The sequence below is a fragment of the Neopsephotus bourkii genome, unplaced genomic scaffold, assembly GCF_033783945.1.
Source record: "Neopsephotus bourkii isolate Nb327-2 ecotype Australia unplaced genomic scaffold, CSIRO-AGI_Nbou_v1 NB_1765, whole genome shotgun sequence".
Taxonomy (NCBI): Eukaryota; Metazoa; Chordata; class Aves; order Psittaciformes; family Psittacidae; genus Neopsephotus; species Neopsephotus bourkii.
In genome coordinates, this window is record NW_026902239.1 from 9709835 (window position 1) to 9736412 (window position 26578).

General features: G+C 38.9%; 1 protein-coding gene across 3 annotated transcripts in view; it reads right to left on the minus strand.

Annotated features, from left to right (window-relative positions):
* Window positions 1-251: 251 nt before the first annotated feature.
* The window catches only part of RNF217 (ring finger protein 217), a 62366-nt gene continuing 36039 nt past the window's right edge, over window positions 252-26578 (minus strand). Inside the window, exons 3-7 of one of the 3 annotated variants that reach the window (XM_061378415.1) lie at window positions 17980-18144; window positions 11490-11691; window positions 6483-6554; window positions 4272-4341; window positions 252-3173 (exon numbers count right to left, since the gene is read on the minus strand). In XM_061378415.1, the coding sequence (XP_061234399.1) occupies window positions 3143-3173; window positions 4272-4341; window positions 6483-6554; window positions 11490-11691; window positions 17980-18144 (540 nt within the window). In that variant the 3' untranslated portion in view covers window positions 252-3142. Of the gene's footprint in view, window positions 4342-6482; window positions 6555-11489; window positions 11692-12098; window positions 13929-17979; window positions 18145-26578 lie in introns of those variants that run through there. The other 2 variants (XM_061378416.1, XM_061378417.1) reach the window with 2 other exon arrangements.

Consider the following 26578-nt stretch of genomic DNA (forward strand, 5'->3'; position numbering starts at 1 on the left):
ATGATATCAAGTTTGCTCAAGAAACAAACCACCACAACTAAATAATAATAATAAAAGAGTCTGCATGGCAAACTATTTGGCCATTGAATATTAAAACAATTTCTCATATCTAACTGGTGAGAGAAACCATTCAATCACTGAAGAATTTGTATGCTCTAACAGAATTACTGCCCTACCTACACATCACACAAGCTACGGCGGCTTTTGGAAGAGCAGAAAGCCCCTTGGCTAAAAGGAATACCAGACAGTGATCCCAAACACTTTCTTGTTTAATTGGCAATAGTCCCTGCAAATTAATATTTTTAATAAAGTAAAACTTCACGTTGATCAAACTTTCAGAACCAACAAATAGATGTAAATGAAAAAGCATCTAACATACCAGGAAGAGTTACAAAGTCAGTATCACTAATACCAAAGCCATACAAAATCTTACTTACACATTTGCACTGCCCCAAAGGAAGATAATGGATCACTCAAAGTGACTGTGTTTAATGACATTTGAAAGATATGAATGTTGTTTATTAGAGAGGTGGTGAGAAATGAAGACTGTTTCACATGGGTCTAAAACAGATGGGTCAGATACAGCATAAGGCTACTCAAAACTGCACTTCTGCCTCTCGCTTGTATTCTCACTGTCTAATAGGCTGACACAAGGAAAAGCACATTTATTTTCCAGTCACAAGCTCCTGGATAAGCTCTGCAAATATACCTAACTATGCTCCAAGATGCCACAGCAGTCAGAATCACCCTGCTATTGACATGGCTGAGCAGCCCTGAAACCTGACCCAGTTAGTGAAATACAACCAATTACTATTAGTGACTAAAGGGAAAGCAGTCCCCTCCCGCACAGGCAGGACAGAACACACATGGCATGGCGCTGCAGGGAGGGCACCAGCTCCAACTGCATGCATGCAAGGAGACTCAAGAGCATGGGCAGAGCCATTTCCAAGCAAGCTTGAAACAGAATGCTAGGTAGAATGGATTTAAGCATTTCCTAGAGTTCAAATACAGGTATCAGTGAGCAACAACTCTGCATAAGGATAAGCAATCTTAAATATTAAACGCGATGAAAGCAAACCTGATGATCAGCGATGATCAACATACAGTAGTGTGAAATCTGCCTTCGCAGGTTATTTCAGCTGCCTGATGAAGTTTTCTGTTAATAAAGATGGAGTAGGACAATCTGATGGTTTCTTTAGAGGACAGTTATAAAAAAACCTGAACACATTTACATAATAAAAATGTTCTTGAATTTCCTTTCAATTAAATTCATTCAATTTCTTTCAAACTGATAACTTAATTCTTGTAAAACAAATGACATGCCTTTGATGTATGTAGGATTTGAAACAAGATATGAAGAACTGTTTAAAAGCTAGCATTTTATTGAATGAAGTTTTGTATTAAACTACTATTTCAGTTGCTTTTGTTACTTAATATTAATTGAAAATTGTATTTATGTACTATTAAAGTGGGAATATTTTAATAGGAATGGAAAAAGTCTTCCATATTCCTACTCTGACTGCCTCTTGAAATACGTCTCTGTTCTACAGAAAAGCAAGTATTATTGTCATTCCTATTATTTTTGTATACTGACAGAGGAAGATTAGACTCTTCGTCTTTCAAGGTCAAAGATGCCTCTTTTTGCTACGTGTAAAAAATGATGAACCATTTCCCTTTCATTTAATCTGTACGGATAAAATAAAAATGGCCTAGATGAAATGATAACGTAGGAGCAGAGATGCGTGTTCCTTTCCTCCACCCACAATGACATGCTTTCTGAATATAAATAAGTGCAGATCTAATACGTTCCCTTTAATGCATTTTATTCTCACATCTTAATTTCAAATCTTTCTGAAGTCCCATCAGAAACTGAAAATGGCAAACAAAGCAGAGTGAAAACAGCTACAAAGACTGTAAGAATATCTCACATATTTATAAAGAGCCAGAAAAAGAAAAGAAATGAACACACTGTATAGTTAATTACAGATAATCTGAAGTACGAAAGTCTTCTCATGTGGAATAGTTTGACACCATATGACAGACTGCATTGCAAACCCAAGTCTATCTATATATATCTCACTCTGAGGTTTGAAGGTTTTTCTAAATAATACAAAAATATCTTCATTATTTGACATTTAAAGAGAGGAATAAAAATCCCTGAGTAAGCCAAAGACAACTGATATGTATAGCCTCAGAAAACACACTCAAACCAAGACTTTTAAGGCAGCTTCCAACCTCAGACAGAACACAAATAGAAAACTGATGTGTCACAGAAGAAGAAATCTAATTAATGGGTGGATTTGCATTGACAATATGCTTTGAACTTCACTTCCAAATGTCACTGCTTCCCCACTTAATTTGCACATCTTAGAAAGATACTACTTCTACGGTTAGGACAACAGAGTCAACATGCCCTTAAATTCAAAAGGAAATATTAAGTACTTGTTGACTGCGCTTGCACACACTGTTTCAACAAGAAAAACCCCCCAAGAAAACAAAACCAGACGCTGACAGAAAACAAGCATACTAACCAGCTATGGTAAGCTGATATTTGTGTTTCCAGGTAAACAAGATTCATTGGTTTCTTCCACTGCTTTGAAATCAAAGTGAGTATCTTGTAACAGTATTACGCTGGCGGGACAGAATACTATTTGCTTAAAAATTACAACTAGATTCAGACTTAATAACAATTTTCAAAGAAATTGGTGCAAAGTACATCCTCTCAAATGATACGCTATTTGCAGACCTAGGCTCTGAAGTCTGTACACTCTTTAGGACGTTGCCATCTTCCTGCTTCCCCCCTCACTATTTATATACACAGGTAACTTCAAACACACACACTGAAAAAAAGTACCTTCACAGTACAGATCCAATCTTCTTTAAGACCAGCTTGTATTTTTAAAGTAGATACTTCCTTTATTGTTTCAGTGTTCTGCTTACATAAATTTATCTTCTTGTATTTTTAATTTTAAGTTATATTTGTATGATAAATTTGGATTTTAACCAAAAGTGAAGAAAATCTCAGTAGATGATTCCTAACACTGAATTACATTGCTCTTGTGGTTTTGCACTGAGAAAGAGGTCTGGCAGCAAACAGCAGCACTCTGAAGTTAGGAAAAAAGAGCAAGGATAACTATTCTCTTCAGATCTGTAATGTTCCAGGAAGAGAAACACTGGAAGCAGAGAATAAGGACAAAATGGCCTCCTAAAAATTCATGACCACTCCCTTTACCCAAAATTCACAGATTTTCCTCATGAGACATCAAAGGATACTCTGAGACTTACGTAGCCTACTTAAACAAACAAAATGTGCTATTTAGGTTATAAAATTTCACCATCAATCTTCACACAACTAGTGTGTAGCATGTGTATTATATGCCAAGTCAGAATAGAAGAGCAGGTTCCCAGCTTCCCTGCAAACACGTTTCAGGGATATCTGGGACAGAACAGGCCAGCGACACTTCCTCTTATCTAAATCCCTCAAATTTTTTCTGTACTGGAAGGATTTCACAATGTAACTCTTCTAACAAATCAGTTACACACCCCCAGTCAATATTAACAGACTGCCATAAACACTGACTTAAACCCAATCAGTATATTTGTAAGTATAATGGACCTTCAGTACTAAGGATTATTTCGCTCTGAGGCACTGCAGTTTGGCGGTGGCAATCTACACTACTGCCTAGGACTTGGAAGATAACCAGCTGTCGTGCTCTGGCATGTGAAGGGGTTTTGGTATGCTGAACAGAATGCTGTGTGATGGAAGTTATTTACAGAAGTAGTTTTTAATACCAAAAGTAGTATGCTCAGTATACAGTAAGAGTCCAAACACTTCTAAGCATTTCCCCCTTAAAGGCTGACACTGAAGTTAAATGGAGCACATGTTAGCAGTTAAATGCTTTCTTCACAGGCCAAATCAGTAGAAGTTGTGGCTACAAGAGAGACTTTGATTGTCTAATTCAGAAACTTAGACTCAAAAAAACCCTCCAAAGTAATAATTAAAACAAAACAAAACAAAAACAAACCCAAACCCCAAAACATTTAAAAAGCAGCAGTCAGGGGGCCCATCTTGTTCAGAGTGCACCAGAACAAAGAGGCTTTCTGGTCTGCAGTAGTGTTTTTATCTGAGGGAAGACAGCAGGAGATCCCCCATTCTTCTTCCAGGGCTGTGGTTTTGATGCTGTTAACCAGCACTGTATTGCTCTGTTGCACAAAGCGTGTATAGCCCTTGAAGGACCAGCTCAGTTCAGATGAGTAAGGTCCATCCTTACCAGGGCATACCTGTCCGTGACCTTTTCCTCTGCTTTTTACAAAGGCAATAGACAGGAAACACAAATAAACCTGCCGAAACAAGAAAAGAAGAAGAAAAACATAATTAAATGCAATCCTTTATGCATGCATTGTGTTCTTTCAATGTACACATTCAGATGCAGCTTTCCATGTCTCAGGAGAATTTGGACAAACAGAAAAATACACTAGCCTGCAACAGTTTCTTCAGTAATGAGTTAAGTTACACTTTGCTTACTTTACAACAAACTCCCACTAACCTGACTACCATCTCTGACAAATTTAACTCCTGAACCATGCTGGTTTGTGTAAGATACAAACCTAAAACTTTTAGAAGCACTTTGGGAATCCTTTGATCTAAATCCAAGGCTGATTTAACTGAACTAGTTTTCAACCAGTTTCATTGGCAGCATGTTATAGCTTTACTTTTTTTGCCCCTTTAAATAATATTTATTTTTACAAGCATCTATTGTGAAGTAATACCAAATGTTTATCCTTGCCTGGGCAAGGAACTGTTTATTCTTAAAAGTCTTTTGGGAGAAAAGAAGCTGTAAAAGGAAAAATAAATACATAAATCAGACTTACTCAAGTGAAAAATAAGTGTCATAAGAGCGACTCTCTTAAGTGCAAATAAGAAGCACTTCACCATTTCTCTTGCCATCAGCTGACTGAAACGGTGAAAGGCTTACTTTTCAGACACCTCTACAGAAACAACATATGACAAAAGGCTACTACAGTAACTAGGGTCCTTCCTTTGCTCAACAGCCTTGTAAATGGTGTAAAATGGTTGTCAGCTATGATGCTGACATTACTTTAACAGTTGTGTTAACAACAAAATTGTTGTAATTATCCCCAAAACCAAATCTTTCCTATAAATAATCAATGGCTTTTGTTCTTAATCATATCTTAGCCAGCCGTGTCTAGAATGGGACTTTAATGGCACACTGAGTATTATTGCAATTATTGCGATTGTATTACTGCAAAACCCTCTTAATTTTTAACATAAGCAAATGAGGTTTTTTTCTGCCAGTATAGATTATACCAGACTGCTGAGCAAAATCAGCTTTACTGGCATTAAAAAGTTTTTATTACCTATACTTTTGGCAATAAAATGCCACTAAAAAGAACAAATATTTAAGACAGAACAAATATTTAAGACAGATACCTATCTACCTGTATCTTTATAGAGATATCTCTCTTCAGTGGATCCAACACAGAATATTGATACAGGAAGAAGATGTGTATTCTTAGCCTAAATACTGAAATTAATAGCAATATTCCTTATTTGACTAGATGTAGTCCACAAAAGCTGTAGTAGTATTTGGGTTATACGCTGTTTGGTTATGCACAATCTTATTAATGTAACTGTCCTGGTATATTTTGGCTTTACTGTATCAAAATAAAAGGTGCCCAGGCCTGAGGCATCACAACTACAAATTTTAAATGGAGTAAGTAGTTTGGTGAAGAGTGATAAAGCAGCTAGAGCCCTCATTAACACTATTATTGCCAACACAAATAGTGGAAATGCAATTACATGTACAAAATTATACATTTATCGTTATGGCTTATTTAATTTCTGTGGAAGACTTCAGCTAAAGCCAAGCAAAGAGCTAGAATAACTACATCCACATTAATGCAACCACATTAACAGAGCTTTGATACTGTATGAGTTCACAGTACTTTTTTTTTTTTTTGTGATGGAATTCAATTTAGCAGCCTATGCACTGAATCAGATTTTAATTTATTCCAATTTGCTGCCTTATTGTTGTTGTTGTTGTAATCTTCAAGCTGGAGGGCTCTGGGGACTGTGCCTACTGCCCCAAAAATCTTACTATGCACATGACCAAGACCTTAGAATTGTGATTCACTGGGATGATTAAGGGGAGGGTCTAAGTCAGCGAGCGCCCAAGGCTGCTTTTAAATTATTCTGGCCTTTTCATTTGTTTAGCTATACTAGTTAAAGATTTTAGTTCAGAAAGCCAAATAACTGAAGAAAAAAAGATAATAAAGCTAGTAGGCATAAAATGCAAGTAAGAGAAAAGATTCTAAAGACAGAGTTTTTAGAAAAAAAGTCATGTGCTTTATACTAAAACATGATCTGTGAAATTTGTACTTTGTGTCAGTCTCTGAGATTAAAGTACTGAGATGTCATAGAGAAAATTGGAATTAGATTTGTTCACATATGTAGCTCTTACCTATTACAACAGCTATGGCTCCCAATGCCAGTCCCAGAACCAGTATTATGGGTGTAACGAGTAGTTTTCCAGCTGAAATGCAAAATTCATTAAATAATTCAAAGTAGGCATTTTATTTTTCCCTTTCCAATCATCCATAAATATTTCAATACCAGACTCCCAAAAGTAGGTTTGGTTTTTGATACTTTATTAGGATTCTTATTTGTAAATTCATCCTACAAACCCAGCTAAGAGCTACCACTGCTCAGCCAGCTCCCTGCACGCATTTCTCTCTGCCCTCTTAACCCTCCATAACAGTCCAAGCACAGCTCATTTTGTACATTCACAGCTCACATTTACTTCTCTTTCCATTCTGAAATCCCTCAGGCATTGACAGGAACTTGATAGCTACAGAGCTACTATCTTTTGGCTTCTCTGGAATCCTTCTGCACAGCAACCACCCTGGAAAGATTCCAACCAAACCAGCATCTTGGAGAATTTAGGTTAGCTCGAGGTGATGAGACCATCACCTCTAAATATGCTTCTGCTCACTTTAAAATGCTATGGTGAAGTCCACATGTATAGTTCTGATTTAGGTCTAAATCCACAGCCAAGTCTGTTTTGGATCAATATTTAAAAGAGTATGATGCTTCTGTTACATGCGTAAGTTGGTGAGGTTGTGCAGGAAACTGGCTAGTATAGAACTAAGAACAAATAAAGAATGCTCATGTTCTTTATTTCTGGTGAGTTCGTGATCTGTAGGAATGCATGGAGAGAAGGCAAGGCTCCTCCTGAAACACTGAAGTTGAAACTGAACTTTGAGTCCAAGTTATCTTTCCCAAGTTGCATGCTTTGAACAGAAGTGCAGAGTCTCCCGGGCTGTGTTGGCTGAGTGGCTGGATCAAAGACATCACTTGTCTCAGCTCTTTGAAAATGCAGCAGGGCAGGCATTTTTACTGATACACCAGCAGTCTGATCAAGCCTTTGAAATGAAGCAGCTCTCTTAAGTTATACACGCATTTGAAAGGTCACCTCTAACAAGAGAGGAAAAACAAGTTTGTTACCTCTCCCCTCCCCTCCCTTAAGTCACTTGTATCAGATTGCACTGAAAGGATTACCTCATTCAATAATGATGTAAACCCCTCCATAACCTGAGCCACTAATTTGGGCAGTCTGAGGGAAAAATTAGATATTTTGGAAAAATTTACAACATTTTAATGCAAAATGTCCCTTTCATGTTCTGTTTTGATAGCTTTTGTATTTCATAGAAGTGTTGTGGGTGGAAAGCATTAATTCCTAGAAGAAAAATATCAGCAAATGTTATTGGTATTACTCTAGTTGCTAGGCATCGTAATGGTGGACCTGCCTGGGACTCCACTGTGCTGCATGCTATACACGCAGAAGTTGTCCAAGCAAAACAGTCAAGTATAGACAGGAGAAGGAACGTAGAGTGATGGAAAACCTTGAGAAAACTCCAAAAATGAGCAATTAAAAACATTACCAAAGCCTTTAACTATTTCAAAGTAAACTTTATAAAAGATTATTTTAAGGTATGAACTCTCTTTATCAATAACAACATAATTAGAATGTTGGAAAATTATGATGTTTAGTACCAAAATTACAAAAATATTAAACCACTAAACTGGTGATTAAGTACACAGAAAAAAAAGCCTGCAGAAAGAGCTAAACTAGCTTTTGAGTGGAGTAATTTCTTTGCAGACACAAAGAATGGTTCCTAAACTAATGCAGTTTAAGGTCTTGTTTACTTACATGTCATAAACTAACTCAGAGATAAAATAAAGCATAAGTGAGTGCCTTTTTCCTTCTGCCTGTGTATATGAAGTTACAAGTACTGCATAGTTCCAAGACTGTACAGGATAAAATGACCTTTCACTGTCATGGGACAGTATCTTCTTTTGGTTATCAATGCATTCTTTCTAAAGGTTAAATTTTAAAAACAAAACAAAATACTTTGCTTCTTATATATCTATCACATTTAAATCCTTTATCTCTCTTTGGCTTTGTAAACTAAAATTAAGAGCAAATTAACAAAAGGTGAACAAGACTCGCACAAATTACAGTTAATTGCTGGTGTCTCAGAGGGGCTGCATTACTTGTGATATAGAGGATGATGTTTTTCTGCAAAATGAGAAAGTATTTAAAGAAACATGAAGGAATATTTTCCTCTTGCATAACTTTGGATTTGGTTGCGCATTTTAAGGTAATATATACAAACACCCATAAATCCCTAGAGAATCCTTTCCCAGGCGAAAAAAAATAATAGTTTTCTAAAACAATTTTATAATTTGTGCATTATAAAGTTCTGATTTTCAAGTCCAAATATAATTTTATCTTTAAGCAACAGAGCCACTGAAAGTACCTATTTGCACATCAAACTAGTCATACCTATGTTAAGTTCTAGCACAAGTTTGCATCTTTTTTTAAAGAGTCCTATTGAGTACCTATAGTTGACTTCAAGTACATTTAAGACAACTGAGCATGTTTCTCCTTTCTGTGCAATCCATCACTAACTCCAGTTATAAGAAAACATTTTGCCTTCAACAGTTTAGCCAAATAATTACTATGAGAATGGAATCTCTACATCTGCTGTAACTGATGGATAAAAGCAATTTCACCTTACTGTACTGGTCAAAGGACAAAGCTTCTCTAAAAAATATGCTTGCTAAAGAAGGGAGAGAAATGTCATCAAATTCAGAGACCTTCTGCTCCCAGGTTTTCTTCTTCTCCCTGTTATGTCCATTACCTTTACAAAAAACATTGATTTATGAAGAAAAGTATGTTTAAAAATTTATGCTGCCATAAATGCTTTTCTCTTATTTTTATTACAGAACAGTTTGTGATTGTAGGCACAACTCCCTGCTTCTCAACAGAAACTATGGTAGCATGCCAGCCTGCCATGAAGTGTTCTTTCCTTTCTACACGCCTCACTCACCCAGATTTGGTAGAAACAAGCCAAAAACCCTTTCCTGCACAAGGCTACAAAACCACTATGTTTACTTAAGTATTTATTCTCCATAACAAGAAAGTAAAGAGTCACAGAAGAAAACGTGTAGCAACACCTCACCAGTCTCCCACTGACAGCCAAGATAATGTTCTCTGAATTTCCGCTCTTAACTAACAAGCAGAGGTGTTTTACTACAAGACATCCAACCTTTATTTCTTGCTACATGTTACTAAAATTTAAAGACGCTTTTAATGGCCTCTCTGCTACCATCTCCTCCTTCTAATGTCTTTTGCTGAGTCTGAGAATGGAAACAAAATCCAGACTTGTACAGCGACACCTTCTACTAAGAATGCTATCCTGCCTTATAAAGCCTTAACAGATTTACATTTAGGGTTGCAGCTAGTGGGACATCTCTGAGCCTAGGTGTGATCCCTAACTGGAATTAAACACTTCTGGGTTTTCAACTTGATCTTAAATGATTAAGACTAGGAAGCTCCAGTTCAAAAACAAAACAAATACTAAAAATAATTAAAGACCACCACAAAGAATCTGATGGAGGGTCTATAAAACAAAGATAACACACAACACATATTGAAATCCTACAGCCCTTACCAAAGATGATGTGGAAGCCAAAACTTAAGAACTGCATAAATTGGTGAATGATATATCTATTGATAATTATTAAGCAAAGGTTCAGATACAAACCTTAGCTAAGGAAGTATTTAAAACAATCATTTCCACCACTGAAGATGGCAGAATCCACAAACTGACCTGACATCCAATTAGGGATTATACTGTCTCAAAACCAAAATGTCACGGGATATAGTCTTACAACAATACAACACCTTCTTAAAAAGATGTGTCCATACCGGAATCTCCTTCTTTGGAGACATTCAAAACCCGCCTGGACACGTTCCTGTGTAACCTTATCTAGGTGTTCCTGCTCCGGCAGGGGGATTGGACTAGATGATCTTTTGAGGTCCCTTCCAATCTCTAACATACTGTGATACTGTGATACCCACATGTGTGCTTGTGGGGAAAAAAATACAAAAACCTAGACTAGCTCATGTATGCCAATCATAGCCAAAATCTAACCCAATGGAGGAAGAGCACTAACCTCAATTCCTGAAATCTAATCTCATGTAAACTGAGGAAACTTTAATTTTTTCATTTTCATGCGTGAGTTCTGTTAGCACTCTGCCGTGTTTCGGTGGTTATTCATAAAATGTACAGGCACCTGTATTTTAGACTCTATTTAAACATGCCAACTGCATATTTAGATATGTTATCTGTAAACCACTGCAAAAATTAAGTCAACAAGAATGTTATTTTTTGCAAATCTGTGATAAAACCCACTAATTTTATATTTGTATCTCCATTGTACATATAAGATTTAACCTTGGAATGAGATTACCAATGTTTCTGCACGTGAACAGCACTGACTCGGTAATAGCTCTGAGCGCGGTCCTTTGCTATCACAGTAATTCCATCAAACGTACGAAGAACCATTTTAAAAAACACATTGTTTGTTATAGTAGCTTTTACTAAAAGCTCTTCTGCAACCTTACTAAGTGCTTTGAACTGGTTCTTGAATTTTATGCCTAAATTTATTAATGAACAGTTTATACCCATGTGCTCTAGTGCCAGCATTGTCTTTAATCTATACTAGATCTTCTCATGCATTGGATTTTACCAGAGTAGGCACATCCAATCATTTTGAATTTTCACCCACTTTCCTGTTCATTTCTGTATCTTTAATATCCTTTTAGAGTAACAATCACAGCAAGCAACACTCATATTGACAGTATTTTTCCAGTTTGCTTATGTATTATTAAAAAAGTTACGAAGCAGAAGAGAACATGATACTTACACACATATGTAGTCCATCAAAAAAGGGAGTGCAAATACTATTTAAAAATATTTAACAAACCACCTTTTACATAACTGAACAGCAGGCTGCCCATCCAATACATAAAAGCACTAGGTTTTATTTAACTATTACTGACTCCCGCACTCAATCACCTCATTGTGCAGCTCTCCACAAGGAACATTTATCCACTCACCACAGACAGAGCCTCGCACTAATCTCCTTAAATGTGGTCTCTCGGGGAGGTAGCGGTATTTGCATCCAAAGATACTGAGGTTTGACGTGTGATCTCCGAAGAACCGGAGCTGACGGTATCTCTCCCCACAACGGTAACAGAAATTAGTGTTACACTGGGAACAGGTCATGTGGTCACACCCTTCTGTTCTCTGGATATGGATCTGTACCAGCAGAAGAGAAAAGGTTACTTTTTCCCCCCCTCTCTCTAAGCACAGGAAAGCAGGCACTACCCCCTTCAGTCCATGAATTAGATAAAAAGACACTGCAGCCAATCCCCTCCTTACCTCACCATTTGCATTAATTAATACTTCAGCTGTCCTAAGACAACAATGGTTTTTAAAGGCATGTTTGAGAACATCAAATATGAGCTGTAGTTGATTCCAGATTTCAACACAAGCTTTTGTATATGAACTTACTTCTTTCTTTAAACACTCCTTGTATCAGATGAGAATCTGAGTGATCCTTGCCCTCACTAAAAAACTTGGTTTTATTATTGTAAGTAGACACATCAGCACCAAACCTTATTAAACATAAAACCAGCACAGTAAATAAAGTTATGAACTCAATTTAGCCCTCTACAGATGGGCTTCCCTCTTTTGCCACCTGTGGCCCCACTCTCTTTCCCACGATGAACTGATGCTGCATTTTGTAACATCAGAAAAAGCACTATTAGAGTGAATGATTTAAAAAGTATGGGTTGTTTTTTTTAATTTGAAAAAAAAAAAAAAAATCCACAAACTGTATTAAAGAATTGCACCCAGCTTTCATAAAGCCCACGGAACAGCATGAAGCTGGGCTACCTAGGATCTACATATACATCCTTCTGCTGATTGCCTGCATAAACAGCTCCATTCCTGTACCTCCATGTACTTTTCTGAAAAACTGGTACATTTACCTACTTTGCACAGACTTGACAAGGCTTTGGTGTTTAGTTAATAGTTCTGAGAGTCTTAGGCGAGAGGGTAGTCCTGAGGCCGAATATTTCACTGGATCTACTATGATTACAAGCTACTACTAAATGTTGCCAATTGAAAATATAGCTAACAGGGTGGTAAACACACTTCCCCTAGCTCATAAAATTGCTGAAAACCTCCCCCCCGTCCCAGGATCATACCCCCCAGTGAATGGAAGATAAAATTACCTAATAATTGAGGTTGGACGTGACCCTCAGAGGTCATCTATTTTAACCCCCAACTCCAAGCTGGGTTAACTTCAAAATCAGATCAGATTGCTCCAGGCCTCATTCCACTAGATTTTAAAAACTTCCAAGTATGGGTACATCCCACTCTCATCAAGCAACCTTTTCCATGCTTCACCACTCTTCCCTGGGATTATTTTTTCCCCTTACACCCCACTGGAATTGTATTTGTTGAAAATTGTGATGGATGAATGAATGCCTCCTGAAATTCTTAAATGTATCTACAGGTATTTACTCTGCAGGAAGGTACGGGTAGAGACAAGGCATCACCATTCAGTGGCCCTGGAAGCACCAGAGATGCTGAAAGCTCAGGTACAAGGAAGCCTCTCACCTCAAAAGAGGCTTGTGACTCCCCGGGATTCTGACATGCTTGAGATGGCCAAGTGTGTTTTTTGTCTTGTGCTAATCAGGGGTCATCTGGGAACTGAGAAGTCTCGCTCACCTGAACACCTACTGAAAATGGCACTTTATACATGTAACAAAGTGATGTTTTCCACCAGCAATGCTACTGGTAAAAGATTCCAGGGCAGATTTAGTTAGCAGTAGTTCCAGATATACCTGGCAACATTCCTGTGCCAACACTAGTCGTCTCAGAATTCCTATTTCTACACTTTCAAATGCTTCTTTTGCACATATGATGGGAAAGACATTCACAAAAGAGACGACTGGGCTATAAAACCTTACTTTCTACATCCCAGCTCTAGTTAGCCAGGCACCACTCCTCAATCGCTTCTGAATCTACTTGTTTCTGCTCTAAATCCCCCAGACATACTGCCCTCTTAAAACATAAAGAGGTTTATATAGGTTTTATTTTCTTATGGACACATACTGCAATTACTCATTAAAAGCATTAAAAACCTTTTAGTGGATATTTATTTGCCCATATTTAACTGTCTGCAAAAGATGCATATTTGGAACATGTGATTGTACTTGCCTACATATTTTGTTGCAAAAAGCTTCCCCTTTTCTAGAAGGCGAGAATTCATTAAAATGATGAAATAAAAACCAACCTTAGATGTGGGGCTTGAACTCCCTATCATACGCACACAGACTGACAATGCCAGATGAACATTGTATGATTCAGGCAGGATGCTTTCAAGCCTAAAATATGACATCTTGACAGATTAACTTCAGCTCCGGTTCACAGGGACATGTTTCCTTCCTCTTAGAATAATCCACTGACAGAGATGGATTACAAATCTATAGGGTGGGAAAGCAATTACCGATGGGTCAGATATCACATGAGTGTTCCTGCTCTGTTGGCAGTACCATGGCATGCAGCAGGGGAAATGTACATGGCTGGGAATGCAGCTTGCTATAGATAGCTGCAGCCGTGTGGGGTTCAGAGCCCTGTAACTTCAGGGTCCCCAGCAGCATGGTGGGGGTTGAGGAAGCAAGATGTGAGAATAACTGACTGCAAGCCCAGTTTCTGTGTCCAAGCCTCCAGGTCTGCTCAAACCCAGGAACATACCCTCACTTTATGGGGAAAGGTTTACTCATTCAGAAATCAAAGAATGGCTCCCAGAACAAGAAGGGTGAAGAATTACATACCGATGGCAAAGCACACAGAGCTAAGAGTCTTAAGGAAGCAACTGAGGTAGTGCAGCAGCTATTTCAGACCATCACTTTACGCCCTCTGCATGTTATATGCCCTTTCATGGAAATCTTCTAGGGAAATCATTTCAAAGAGATCTGAGGATGAGTGTGTGCATTTCTCCTCCACTCCTGAAGAAAACCTGGTGCATGGCCTTATCCGCTCATATAGAAACAAGAACTCTCCTCCCTTCAGAGGATGAGAAACAATTTGCAGAGCACTTTCAAAAACTATGACCCAAGTTATTTGATAACACTCGTTATGAGAATAATCAGAACAGGGAACCCACAGTACATATTCCTTGATTTGCATTGACATCTGCATTTAAGTTTCTGCCTCTGTTTGAAGCTTTCTAAGCTAGAGCCACTGTTTGGTGTTTCCTCAGTGTTGATATTGAAATCTGTGGTAAGGTAACACAAACATGAAGTACTTCCTTGGTTTGCTGTACTGTAAAAACACTTGTGGAAAAAAGGCATCTTGCTACAAACATGTTTTTGCAAGAACTCGTAAAAAATAACACCCTAAAACAGTAGTGGGGAAACCCAAATGAAGTCACAGATTTTCTGAAAAGGCATCTATTAATACATAGCAAATTTTCACTCATTAGCCAGCTCCCTCTAGAACACTACTACTGTATTTTGGACAACTTTTATTGAGAAAAATGGTCTGCACTGTATTACTGTGTAATAAATTTGGAAAAGGCTCTATTAAAAGAAGAAATATCTCAAAACTAACTTAAGATCTAGTTTTAAAGAGCAGCACTTTTTAGTATTTCCATAATACTGACATATAGTCACACTGTGAATGTATAATCATGTATTTTGGCAACGTGTAACATTTGTATTTGCTTATGTGAGCATATCTTAGAGAGACAACGTAAATAGAAGCTATTCCTGTTAGATGCATTAAAGCTGTGCTGACCTACAGGAGAAGGTAATCAAGTTTAAGCTTATTTAACAGTGCCTACTAGTATTCACATTACCAAGGATTATGTCTTTCAAAGTACTTCCCAAAACCACTGGAAAACTTGTGAATACTTGCCTAAGGATCTGCCTATATATACATATACACACACCATAAGAGTGTTCCTGTTTTCTTATCTTCATGCCCAGACAAGATAATAATGGTGTGTTCTACTTCTCCATGGTATGGCTACTCAAACTGTACATATTTCCAGAAGGTATCTAAAATATGGTCACAGTTTACACTGTAAGCTATATCACACTTTCAAAACTACCAGTATTGTTCAAGTTACCTCATTAAAGAAATTCTCTCTTCTGAAGTTTCTGCCTTTAATTTCTGCTAGCTTCAGTTTTAGTGTAAAGATTGAATACTAATATGACACAATTTAATCTTGACTCTTCCTCAATCTATTTGTCAGTTTTGGATGCTGCAATTTTTAACCAAAACACAAAAGAGGTTCTTTGAGTACAATATATGCATGTATCAAAATAAAATATGTTGTCATATGAAACATCGCTTATGTGGATCTGGAACAAGGACGAATCAAATAGCATGTTATCAAGTCTGTTTTCTCTGTCACTTTTCTCTATTTTATTTGAAAATGCAATAGTCGTCTGAGTCAATGCTATTTTTTGAGAGAGATTTTGGGGAATGACTAGAGAGAGAGGCAGAGAAAATATTACCTCCAATCCCCCTGAATGCACACTGTTAACTGTTGGTATATTTATCTCCATGTGCCCAGATATCTATTGATGCTTCGATGAAGAATGCTGCATAATGCATGTATTTCTTTTAACTACCCAACAACCAATTAAGAAAGAAAAAAGAAAAACAGGACCACTAACTGCTCGGTAAGTGGTTCTTTTGATTACTTGCTAGTTATAGATTTGGTTTAAATACAATGTGTTGATATAAACATACTGGAGGTTGTAAGCAGGAATAACTTTTTTCACCCCTGAAGGAAAAAAAATAAAAATGAAGGAACAGAGTGGGGTAGCAGCACAGTTTATGAAACTGTTGAATTCCCTCTTTAATATTCTCTTATAGCACCACATTACCAGAAAGGACTTGTTAACAAAGGATCTTTTTCTATGCCAGTTTCATGACTTTTCACACTGCCTCCCACCATGTTGGAGGATTTATTTTCTTTTGATTAAGAAACAAATTATTTTTGAAATCAATAGCCAAACTCATGTAGCTTCAAGCTTCAAAATAAGTGACTTAACCTGGGCAAGTTTCAAGTGTCCAGCCTTTTCTTCTGAAGACGGTGAGAACAGTTTTACATTCAGCAGTTTAAATTTAAAACTTATTAAGGATAAACATGTTAGGAGCTAAAACTGTTATCCCTTTCTCTTTCCAGTTACCAGCCCTCTTTCCTCTGCTTTTACACGTTCATACTTTTTTGCTTGGTGCATTTTATTTTTTTGGACAACTTATTTCAATAGCTACACCATTTGCATTGTCATAAAAACTGAATCTGACAGAAGTCAGAATCTTTGACAGAAGTCAAAGAATTAAAACCAAAACACATACTACTTCCCAGTCCAAAAGGAGCAAAGTTCATTAAAGTATTTTGCTGTAAGACTGCCCAGAAAGTGAACATTTTTAGAACTGGCTCAAACCTATCAACTCTTACCAAACAGCAAGCTGTTAAAACTCTGTTAAAATGTCATGTGTGTGTAGGAGGGAGAAAGGGTAAACAACCAACTGCTGATTTCAGAGCTTTCCGAATTTTACTCTGTGTTTGGAAATCTTTCCATTTCAAGCTATGGCACCACAGGCATTTCATTCCCAAAGAGCAAAATAAGTTAATTAGTAAACTGATTAACATTCTTTTACTTGCACAGGGTAAGGCTCAAAGCAGACAAAAGTATACTTCGGACATTTAGAAGTGTATCTTCCCTTTCAGTATTTATTTCCTATCAAATCCCCCAGTTTCTTTCCTTTGTCCTCTCCATGAAGCAGATGTAGAGCAACACACAGGGTACTATCTGACTGCGTACTCCCTTTCAATAAAAAGGATAAGCTAATTTGGATGTAACTACTCTGTCAGTAGCTGGAGATAAGTGCTGCGAAAAAAATAGTAAAAAACCATAATGGCAACCTTCACTAAGAGCAGCCAGGGCAGGGGTATGTGAGGCTGTTGCATCTCATTTTGGTAGTGAGAAATATTTCCTATCCCCAAAGAGATTAATGATGTTTTTAAGGTGTGGGACTCCAGTGTTGACAAACTAATTCAAGAGAAAGGTTTGTGAAGAACTTCTGGTTTTGACAAATCTTAAAGATATTCTTAGTTAACTTGTTGATAAAGTACTTTCTGCCTTACTCAAAAACTGAATTCACCCAGCATCTTTGGAAAACATGACAAAGGGCATCATATGTCTCTAAAGCTTTCCATTTCTTTGAAGCTTTACTTTAGTAATAATTTATTCTGTAACATAAATTCATCATAAGCATACATCAAAGCCCCCTCTTATGATTTCCATAAAGCCATTTTTATATCCAGAGATTCTGCAGAATCAGTACAGGAACCAGTAAGTTAAATATAAGACCTGCTTTTCTCAATTGACAGGAATGTGCACTTCAAGTGTGAGTTCCACTTTCCATGCTGAGCAGAAGTTACAAATATATACTTTAAATACATATCTAAACAGTTTGTAGTCACTACCTGCAAGCCAAGGCAGAACAGCTCACCTTGCATTTTGGACATTTCTGGGCATTCCTCTGCCCGTGTTCAATTTCGTTGGCCCAGTGACGCAACAGCTTGTCTCCCTTCTTGTATTCTTTGCAGTTAACGCCTTCATGCCAGGGAGAGTGGCACTTGAAACACCAGACAAATTGGCAAGATGGACACTGGATCTGTACAAATGAGAAAACACCACACGTTTGCAAGCTGGGTGCTGACCCAACTGGAAAGCCCATTCTAAAAACACTGGTCTTCAGTTAAGAGAACAGCTGCCCAGAAAAGGTCTAACATCTTTTGATGGGTCTGTTAAAAAACAAGATGTTGTGGAAGTTGACTTATCTTTTTAAAAGGGAGAAAATACAGAACTAATTGCTAAAGCCAGGAAATGCCCCAAACAAACAAGGCATAAGTAGCTTGGTTTAAACTTCCCGAATTCACTGGGCAGCTCAGATGCCAAAAGGCTAAATCCAGGAAGCTTACTAAGTTGCCTCTGATACATGTTTTAGATCATGTGAAAATTAGCAGCCAGTTTTCAACACAGTGGATCTCAGTCTTCTAGTTAAAAAATTCACTGCCAAGGCTATTACCAGGGAGTACCCAGTCTTATGAAGGGTCTCCACACAGCCCAGGATGGGTTACAAAGCTTGTATCAGAAATGGTCCTGATTGCGCAAGGGCAAGCTGAGGCTGTGCCAAACAGTCCTTTTGCTACAGACCACACCTAACAGCAAAAATCACAAGCCAAGCTCCTAAATTAAGAAAGGATCCATTCTTCTCACTCCCTGGGTTTTAAATCGTTGCACCAAACAGGTACCATTGTCATCATGTTCTCCTCCAGAGCCCAGCAGTTTTTTGGAAAAGCTATGGCAGCTGTTGTGTTTATAGCAATATGTAGTAAGAGGCACACTGCAGGTGCTTATCTGACTTAAGACAGACCTCCTAACTGAACCATGACTAAGGAAACCAAGAACTCCAGGCCACGTTAAACATAGGCACATCTAGGCTCCTACAACATCTTAACTTCTACTGTGTTTGGCACTGAAATGTCTCAGCCTGAAAGATGGGAGGGCACATCTCATGCAAATGTTGAGCCCTGCTCAGCAGCTCCAGTTGTAGCCCACCCCTAGCACTCCCCTGGCTTTGTACCACCTGATGCATGGGTCTAAGGAATTCAGCCAGCCAAAAAATAAAGCCTTCTGGTTGCACCTGTATCCAGACCTAGTTCACCACTGAACCATTGATGTGTCTGTGCTGGCCATGCATAGTGTAGGGGTGCTGCTCAAGAAACTACATTCTAGGGTGGAGATACATGTGAAGCCCTCAAAACTTATTTCAGCAGTTCTCACTCCTTCCAGTTGCTGCGCTCTCTGCTCAGACACCCTGACTGGTGGCATGCTGCCTCAGCTCCAGGGAGAGTCCAAAGTAGGCGCTCCGATCTCCCACAAATTAGTATCTTACTTTTTGCTCAGGGGGGAGCCAAAATTACTATTTATATGTGCAATTGCTACATCCATCTACCTGTGTGCTAATACAAGGCTGATCCCATCTCTGATGCATGATGAAGAAATGAAGACGCCTGCTGCCCTTAATACTATTCCCCAAGTTCCAGACACCAGGGTTAGCATTTAGTTTTTTGCCTTTAATGTCTCATACTAAAAGCCTAATTGACAAAATGGATCAAGCTGAGCATTTATATGATGCTAGTTGACCCACTTCTCTGTGGCTGTCTTTAACTTCACCTGTAGAGAGCACATGGGTTTTTTTTGCACTGCAGCACTGCGTTAACAGCTGTAGTTTCATTTGTATAAAGTGATACATCTCTGTCTGTGCAGCACTGTTTGACCAAGTATTTTACCTTTAATAGTGGACTCTTATGATGTGCTGCTCAATGCATCACTTCAGCTTACCTCCTTATGCCAAAACACATATACAGATCAACAAGCAGAAGAATAAAAGGTAATAGTCAAGAGAATCAATAATTTTCTCACTACCCGTAAGACAGCATTTCGCCCTCCAGGATCCATTTGCTTGGGCATAAGCTACAGTGCAGAGCAGGGAAGCAGCATCACGACATTGAATGGTTTTCTTCTTACGACAACATATTAACATTTTAGTTACTATCTACTAGCCATAATCCTCATAAAAACCCACATATCATACATGAATTTAAGTGTTAGAATACATGCATTTCCTTCGTATCAAGCAGACTCAAAGACTGCAATATTAAAGTGGATAAAATTCTGGTACCCTGTACCAGGTGCAAGTATGACTGCTTTCTACAGATACGCTTTATACAGGTTTCTATAGGTGATATTTTTGCTAAGGAACACAGTAAGATACCTCACACTGAAAACTGCACTTATCGCATACTTCCTCTCAATGAAATAAGTTACTGAAGATGCAGGCAGGCAGCACAAAACCAGGAGAGAACAAGAAATTAAACTCATTTGTAGGGAAATATAACACATTAAAGTTGCAGTGTGTGGATTACAAGCATTATTATTTTTTGCATGAAAACACAGCAATATCTAAAAACCAAGGAAAAAAAAACAACAAAAACAAAAGCAATACAAAATATAACCAGTGCCCTTTCTCTAATTTGTTGGCCTACTCACCCAGATGCTAACCAAAGAAAGCACACTATGCTACATCTCTGTTTGATGCATTCTCTTGACGTAAAATTAAGATGAATTCTCTTAATGTAAAATTCAATAGGGAAGAGGAAAAATCCTTCTCTGAAGAACGTAGAGAACAGCGTATTTACTGCTACTATCCAAACTAACATACAGCACCAATACACACTTCTGCTATACTAATTTATAGAATCATAGAATAGTTAGGGCTGGAAAGGACCTTAAGATCACCAAGTTCCAACCCCCCTGCCATGGGCAGGAACACCTTGCTCTAAACCATATCACCCAAGGCCTCGTCCAACCTGGCCTTAAACACTGCTAGGGATGGAGCATTCACAACCTCCTTGGGCAACCTATTCCAGTGCCTCACCACCCTAACAGGAAAGAATTTCCTCCTTATATCCAATCTAAACTTCCCCTGTTTAAGTTTTAACCCATTACCCCTTGTCCTATCACTACAGTCCCTAATGAAGAGTTCATGCCCAGCATCCCTATAGGCTCCCTTCAGATACTGGAAGGCTGCTATGAGGTCTGCACTCAGCCTTCTCTTCTCCAGGCTGAACAGTCCCAACTTTCTCAGCCTGTCTTCATATGGGAGGTGCTCCAGTCCCCTGATCATCCTCGTGGCCCTCCTCTGGACTTGTTCCAACAGTTCCATGTCCTTTTTATGTTGAGGACACCAGAACTGCACACAATACTCCAAGTGAGGTCTCACAAGAGCAGAATAAAGGGGCAGGATCACCTCCTTCGACCTGCTGGTCACGTTCCTTTTGATGCAGCCCAGGATACGGTTGGCTTTCTGGGCTGTGAGCGCACACTGAAGCTGGCTCATGTTCATTTTCTCATCGACCAGCACCCCCAAATCCTTCTCCACAGGGCTGCTCTGAATCTCTTCTCTGCCCAGCCTGTAGCTGTGCCTGGGATTGCTCCGACCCAGGTGTAGGACCTTGCACTTGGCATGGTTAAACTTCATGAGGTTGCCATCAGCCCACCTCACAAGCGTGTCAAGGTCCCTCTGGATGGCATTCCTTCCCTCCAGCGTATCAACTGAACCACACAGCTTGGTGTCATCGGCAAACTTGCTGAGGGCGCACTCAATCCCACTGTCCATGTCAGCAACGAAGATGTTGAACAAGACCGGTCCCAACACCGATCCCTGAGGGACACCACTCGTTACTGGTCTCCAGCCGGACACTGAGCCATTGACCACAACTCTTTGTGTGCGGCCCTCCAGCCAGTTCTTTATCCACCCAGTGGTCCACCCATCAAATTGATGTCTCTCCAATTCAGAGACAAGAATGTCGTGTGGGACAGTGTCGAACGCTTTACACAAATCCAGGTAGATGACATCAACTGCTCTACCCCTGTCCATCAGTTCTGTAGCCCCATCATAAAAGGCCACCAAATTGGTCAGGTAGGATTTCCCCTTAGTGAAGCCATGCTGGCTGTCACCAAGCACCTTGTTGTTTTTCATGTGCCTTAGCATGCCTTCCAGGAGAATCTGCTCCAAGATTTTGCCAGGCACAGAGGTGAGACTGACTGGTCTGTAATTCCCCGGGTCATCCATTTTCCCCTTCTTGAAAATGGAGGTTATATTTCCCTTTTTCAGTCGTTGGGAACTTCACCTGACTTCCATGATTTTTCAAATATGATGGCCAGCAGCTTAGCAGCTTCATTTGCCAGCTCCTTCAGGACCCGCTGATGGATTTCACCAGGTCCAATGGACTTGTGCACGTTCAGACTTTTAAGATGGTCTCGAACCAATTCCTCTCCTACACTGTGCCCAAGGTCTTCATTCTCACAGTCCCTGCATCGGCCTTCCAAGACTCGGGTGGGGCAGTCAGAGCCTTTGCCAGAGAAGACTGAGGCAAAGAAGTCATTGAGAACCTCAGCCTTCTCCAAATCCTGTGTAGCTAGTTCTCTCGAGAGCTTCCTGAGGGGGCCTACGTTCTCCCTAATCTGTTTTTTATTTGCTATGTACCTGTAGAATCCCTTCCTGTTATCCTTCATATCCCTAGCCAAGTTTAATCCTAACTGGGCCTTAGCCTTCTTTGTGGGTTCCTCTATTACTTGCAGAAGGAAGTTGTCTTCCACACAATCGAGGAACCTCCTGGATTGTTTGTGCCGGGCCGTACCATCATTCCAACAGATGTCAGGGTGGTTGAAGTCACCCATGAGAACGAGGGCCTGTGAGCCTGAGGCTTTTCCTATCTGCCTATAGAGTGCTTCATCCACAGTTTCCTCTTGATCAGGTGGTCTATAACAGATCCCCACAGAAATACCTATACTTTAGATACCAATATGCACAAGATTGGCAGGATAGTTGCTAGTAATCTAACCTAACAAGTCTTCACCCTCCTCTCCTGAGCTTTGAATTTACATTTTTCAATAACGCATGCCACAGTGACCTACTGCTGGGAAAACAGATTATAGCAGTCCTCGCATGCATTACTCAGTGTTTGTTACGCCGCAGCCAAAGACGGAGCTTGCCGGCACAATTAAGTGTTCTGTAACCTGAAAACTTTTATCAGTTGCAATATTCAGATATTTGAGATAGAACACAAATGTTAAAAAAAACCCCAAAACAACAACAAACAAAACCAAAACCACCCAACCCCCCCCCAAACAAACCCAAACCAACAGATCTGGGAAGCTGCAAGTTAAAGCTTCTTTTTTTTTTTTTTTTAAATAAAGTGCCAGCATAATTTAAAACATAAGTTTTGTGGGGGCTTGTTTGTTTGGCTGGGTTTTTTTTTTTGTTGAAAATTTGACACAAATTCATTGCAAATCTATCTATTACAGTACGTATATAATGTCAAGAAATATAGCAGCTACCAGGATATATATTTAAATTTTATACACATGCATTGACATCAGATGTTTCCATATACATTAGTTCGAAAGTACTGAAATACAGGATGAGGCTGTAACCACATGAACTCACAATAATATTTCTTACCATGAATAGCCCTGACTAGCTCAAGTAAACTAGTGGGAACTGTCTACTTTGCTACCAGGTTTGGAGTTCCTAATTTCTTCTTCCACCTGCCACTCTCAACAGCACCATCCTCAAAACTGAACTGGTACATAGCTTTTACATTTTGAATGGGCCACTGGACCGTTGTTCAAAACTGTCTAAACATTCATTAAGCAGGCAAAAAAAAACTATGTTCTTTTAAGTACTTCTGAACCTTATTTTTCTTGGAACTAGGGACTGCAAAACAAACTCCTAACCCTATTCAAACTTGGATGTGGTGTGAAACAACAGGGCAATTACAGCATTCTTTCAGATTCTTACTCCATTCTTTCTCTACTTTTCTGAAAGAAAAAAAGTAAAATAAGATTTGTTTTATGCTTTAGTATTAGTGGATGAAACCATCAAAAGGACACAGAAATGCTATATATATGTAATTTAAAATGGTAAAATATATTTTTGTCAAGCAAAGCCAACAAACTATATCTGAAAAAAACAGAGCATTAATTTAGTGTTTTTTCAGATACGTTTTTTCTCACACAAACATTTTTCTATTTATTTTACAACTTCTATTTCAGTTAATCAGAATTGAGAGGGTGGATATCTATACTAAATCCTTTGCCTCCTGAGGGTCAGTTGCCCTTGAAATAGAAAGGTTATAAAATTTCTCGTACTAACCTTTTGGCACCCAGCTTTCTGCAAAACTGACAACTGGGGCTAACAACTGCCATTTTCTTAGCTAGCTGCTCTATTGCAAACAGTTCTATCATTTTCCTCACCTCCAGGAAAATACCTTTCAAAACTGGTAGGTAAGTTCAACATCAAACACTGCTCTATGTGACGCCATGACAGCAAAACTGACTGTACATTAAAAACATTCTGAGAGCCTGAAACTGCAAAAAGCTCCATGGGAGATTTTCTGCTGCTTAGTGGAATGCTAGCTATATAAAAGGATGGTCAAATTAATCATGCAACTACCTGTTTACAATGAATTACAATCACTAACTATAACTACACGGCCACTTCATTCCAAACTAAATATGGGCTCCTGCCAAAACAGCTGCCTCCTTGTCAACAACCCGTCCCCCATCTTGTACCAGCTGAATATAAGCAACAACAAAACAAACAAATCTTGTACCCCATTGGAGCTGATCTTTGATCCAGCTCCCAGTGTGACACCGAAACATCAACATGAGCAAAAGCAGGCTGGCAGGAATGAACAGCTGAGGGCAAAGGAGGGGAGCACAGCAAATCCCCACGTCTGCAGAAGTTCAGGCTCAAGGCAGAACTCAGGCTCAAGGCAGATATCTGCTCCTCAAGGTTAATATCTGATCTATAAAGCAGGAACTGATACAAACCTCACAGATTCTCGATCACAGCATATTTGCCCTAGAACTAGTAGGAATATGTACCTGCAACAAGCTTCAGAAACTCCTGAGTATTTCAAACAGAAGAGAGTTTATGTCACAACTGCACTGAAAAAACACCATTGAGATTTCTAGAGCCAAGCACTCAAGCCCTTCTTATGTCTTGTGTATCTCTTGACAGAAGTGAACAAGAAAGCTTCATTATGAAGCTCACAAGTTGATGAGGCAGAAATAAGAGTTCAAGAATCAAGAACTGCTTCTTCATGGCAGGTTGCAAGTCAAAGACCTAACACTGAAACAAGAGATAAAATCCACAGCTTAGAGGAAAAACCCAGAAGTCCCACACCAACCCCCACAAGAAAAGCAGACAACATACTTGCTCTTGTGAAACACGTACCTATTCCATGCATAGAAACAGAACTACCAATTTTTCAATGTTTACCCATTTCCTTTGCAACTCTGGCATACCAGCTCCGACCAACAGTTTATTATTTTATCTACAATCAAGTCTTACACTCCCAACTGAGGTCATATGAGAGGGGGCAGGAGTATTTCCTTACTTAAAGCTGGATCCATTTTTGCTACAAATATTTGATATAGGAAACTAAACAGTCACACTGCTGTACTGTGCTGTCCTAAGTGGCATTAATAGGAGAGAGAAGGTTTGGGTAGCAAGTTTTCCTTTTCTTCCCCCTCCTCCTCTCTCAACAAATATGTATCAGCTAACTCTCTAGGCTTAGCAAACCAACGCTTTATCTCTCAAACAAAAAACAGCAGCAGCTATATGAACTACTGGGCTTAGATCCGCTCAGCTGACATAAATCAGCTATAGGTAAGGAAAATTAATCTATCTAAACTTTGCTACCTTTTTAAATTGTTATTTATAATCCATAGTGTATCAAATTTTAGGAATGCCTTAAAAACATTTCTAAAGTATCTGTCCAAATGTACACTTGGATTTTACAGTATTTTCTTGTTGCAGTATATAGGAGAGCAAGTGTGCTGGCACTGAGCCGTCATGCACAGTGATCTTAATGGTAGGCTTGTGCATAAACTTTCCCCACGCATGACTCAGTTCTTCTGAAGGCAGCACTTCCAGTGCTGGTGCAGAATTCATCTGGTGCAATTGCTGTTTATATTGCTTGCATGTGAACATTTGAGTCTCATACTCTCAAGTCAAATGTCTCCTATGATACATGCAGAAGCATCTTTATGTCCAAAGAGCCTGTAGTTCAAGGTACAGACAAGACACATACAAGCAATAACATGAGAACCTAAGAAAATGGAGATAATAATGGTCCCTATGTATGTAATTATTCACATATGCACAAACTCATATATAGCACTCTTTTTAAAGCTTATCCCTGCAGTAAAACTTTTTTGTGCTCATCATCATCATGGCTTGACTTCATGAACAAAGATTTGGGAAGGGCTTTACCCACACTTACTACAAGCGCGCTGATGACTAAAAAGGACAATGTGAGATAGGCAAATCTCAGGTCACAAAAAGCACAGGGAAAGGTCTCCTGGGGTGGTATAGGCAGGGCACAATTCTTTCTACGTTGTCTTTTCTCCTTGAGACTAGTTCTTTGTGAGCTCTCAAAGGAATCAACGGCATTATGGATGGTGTTGTC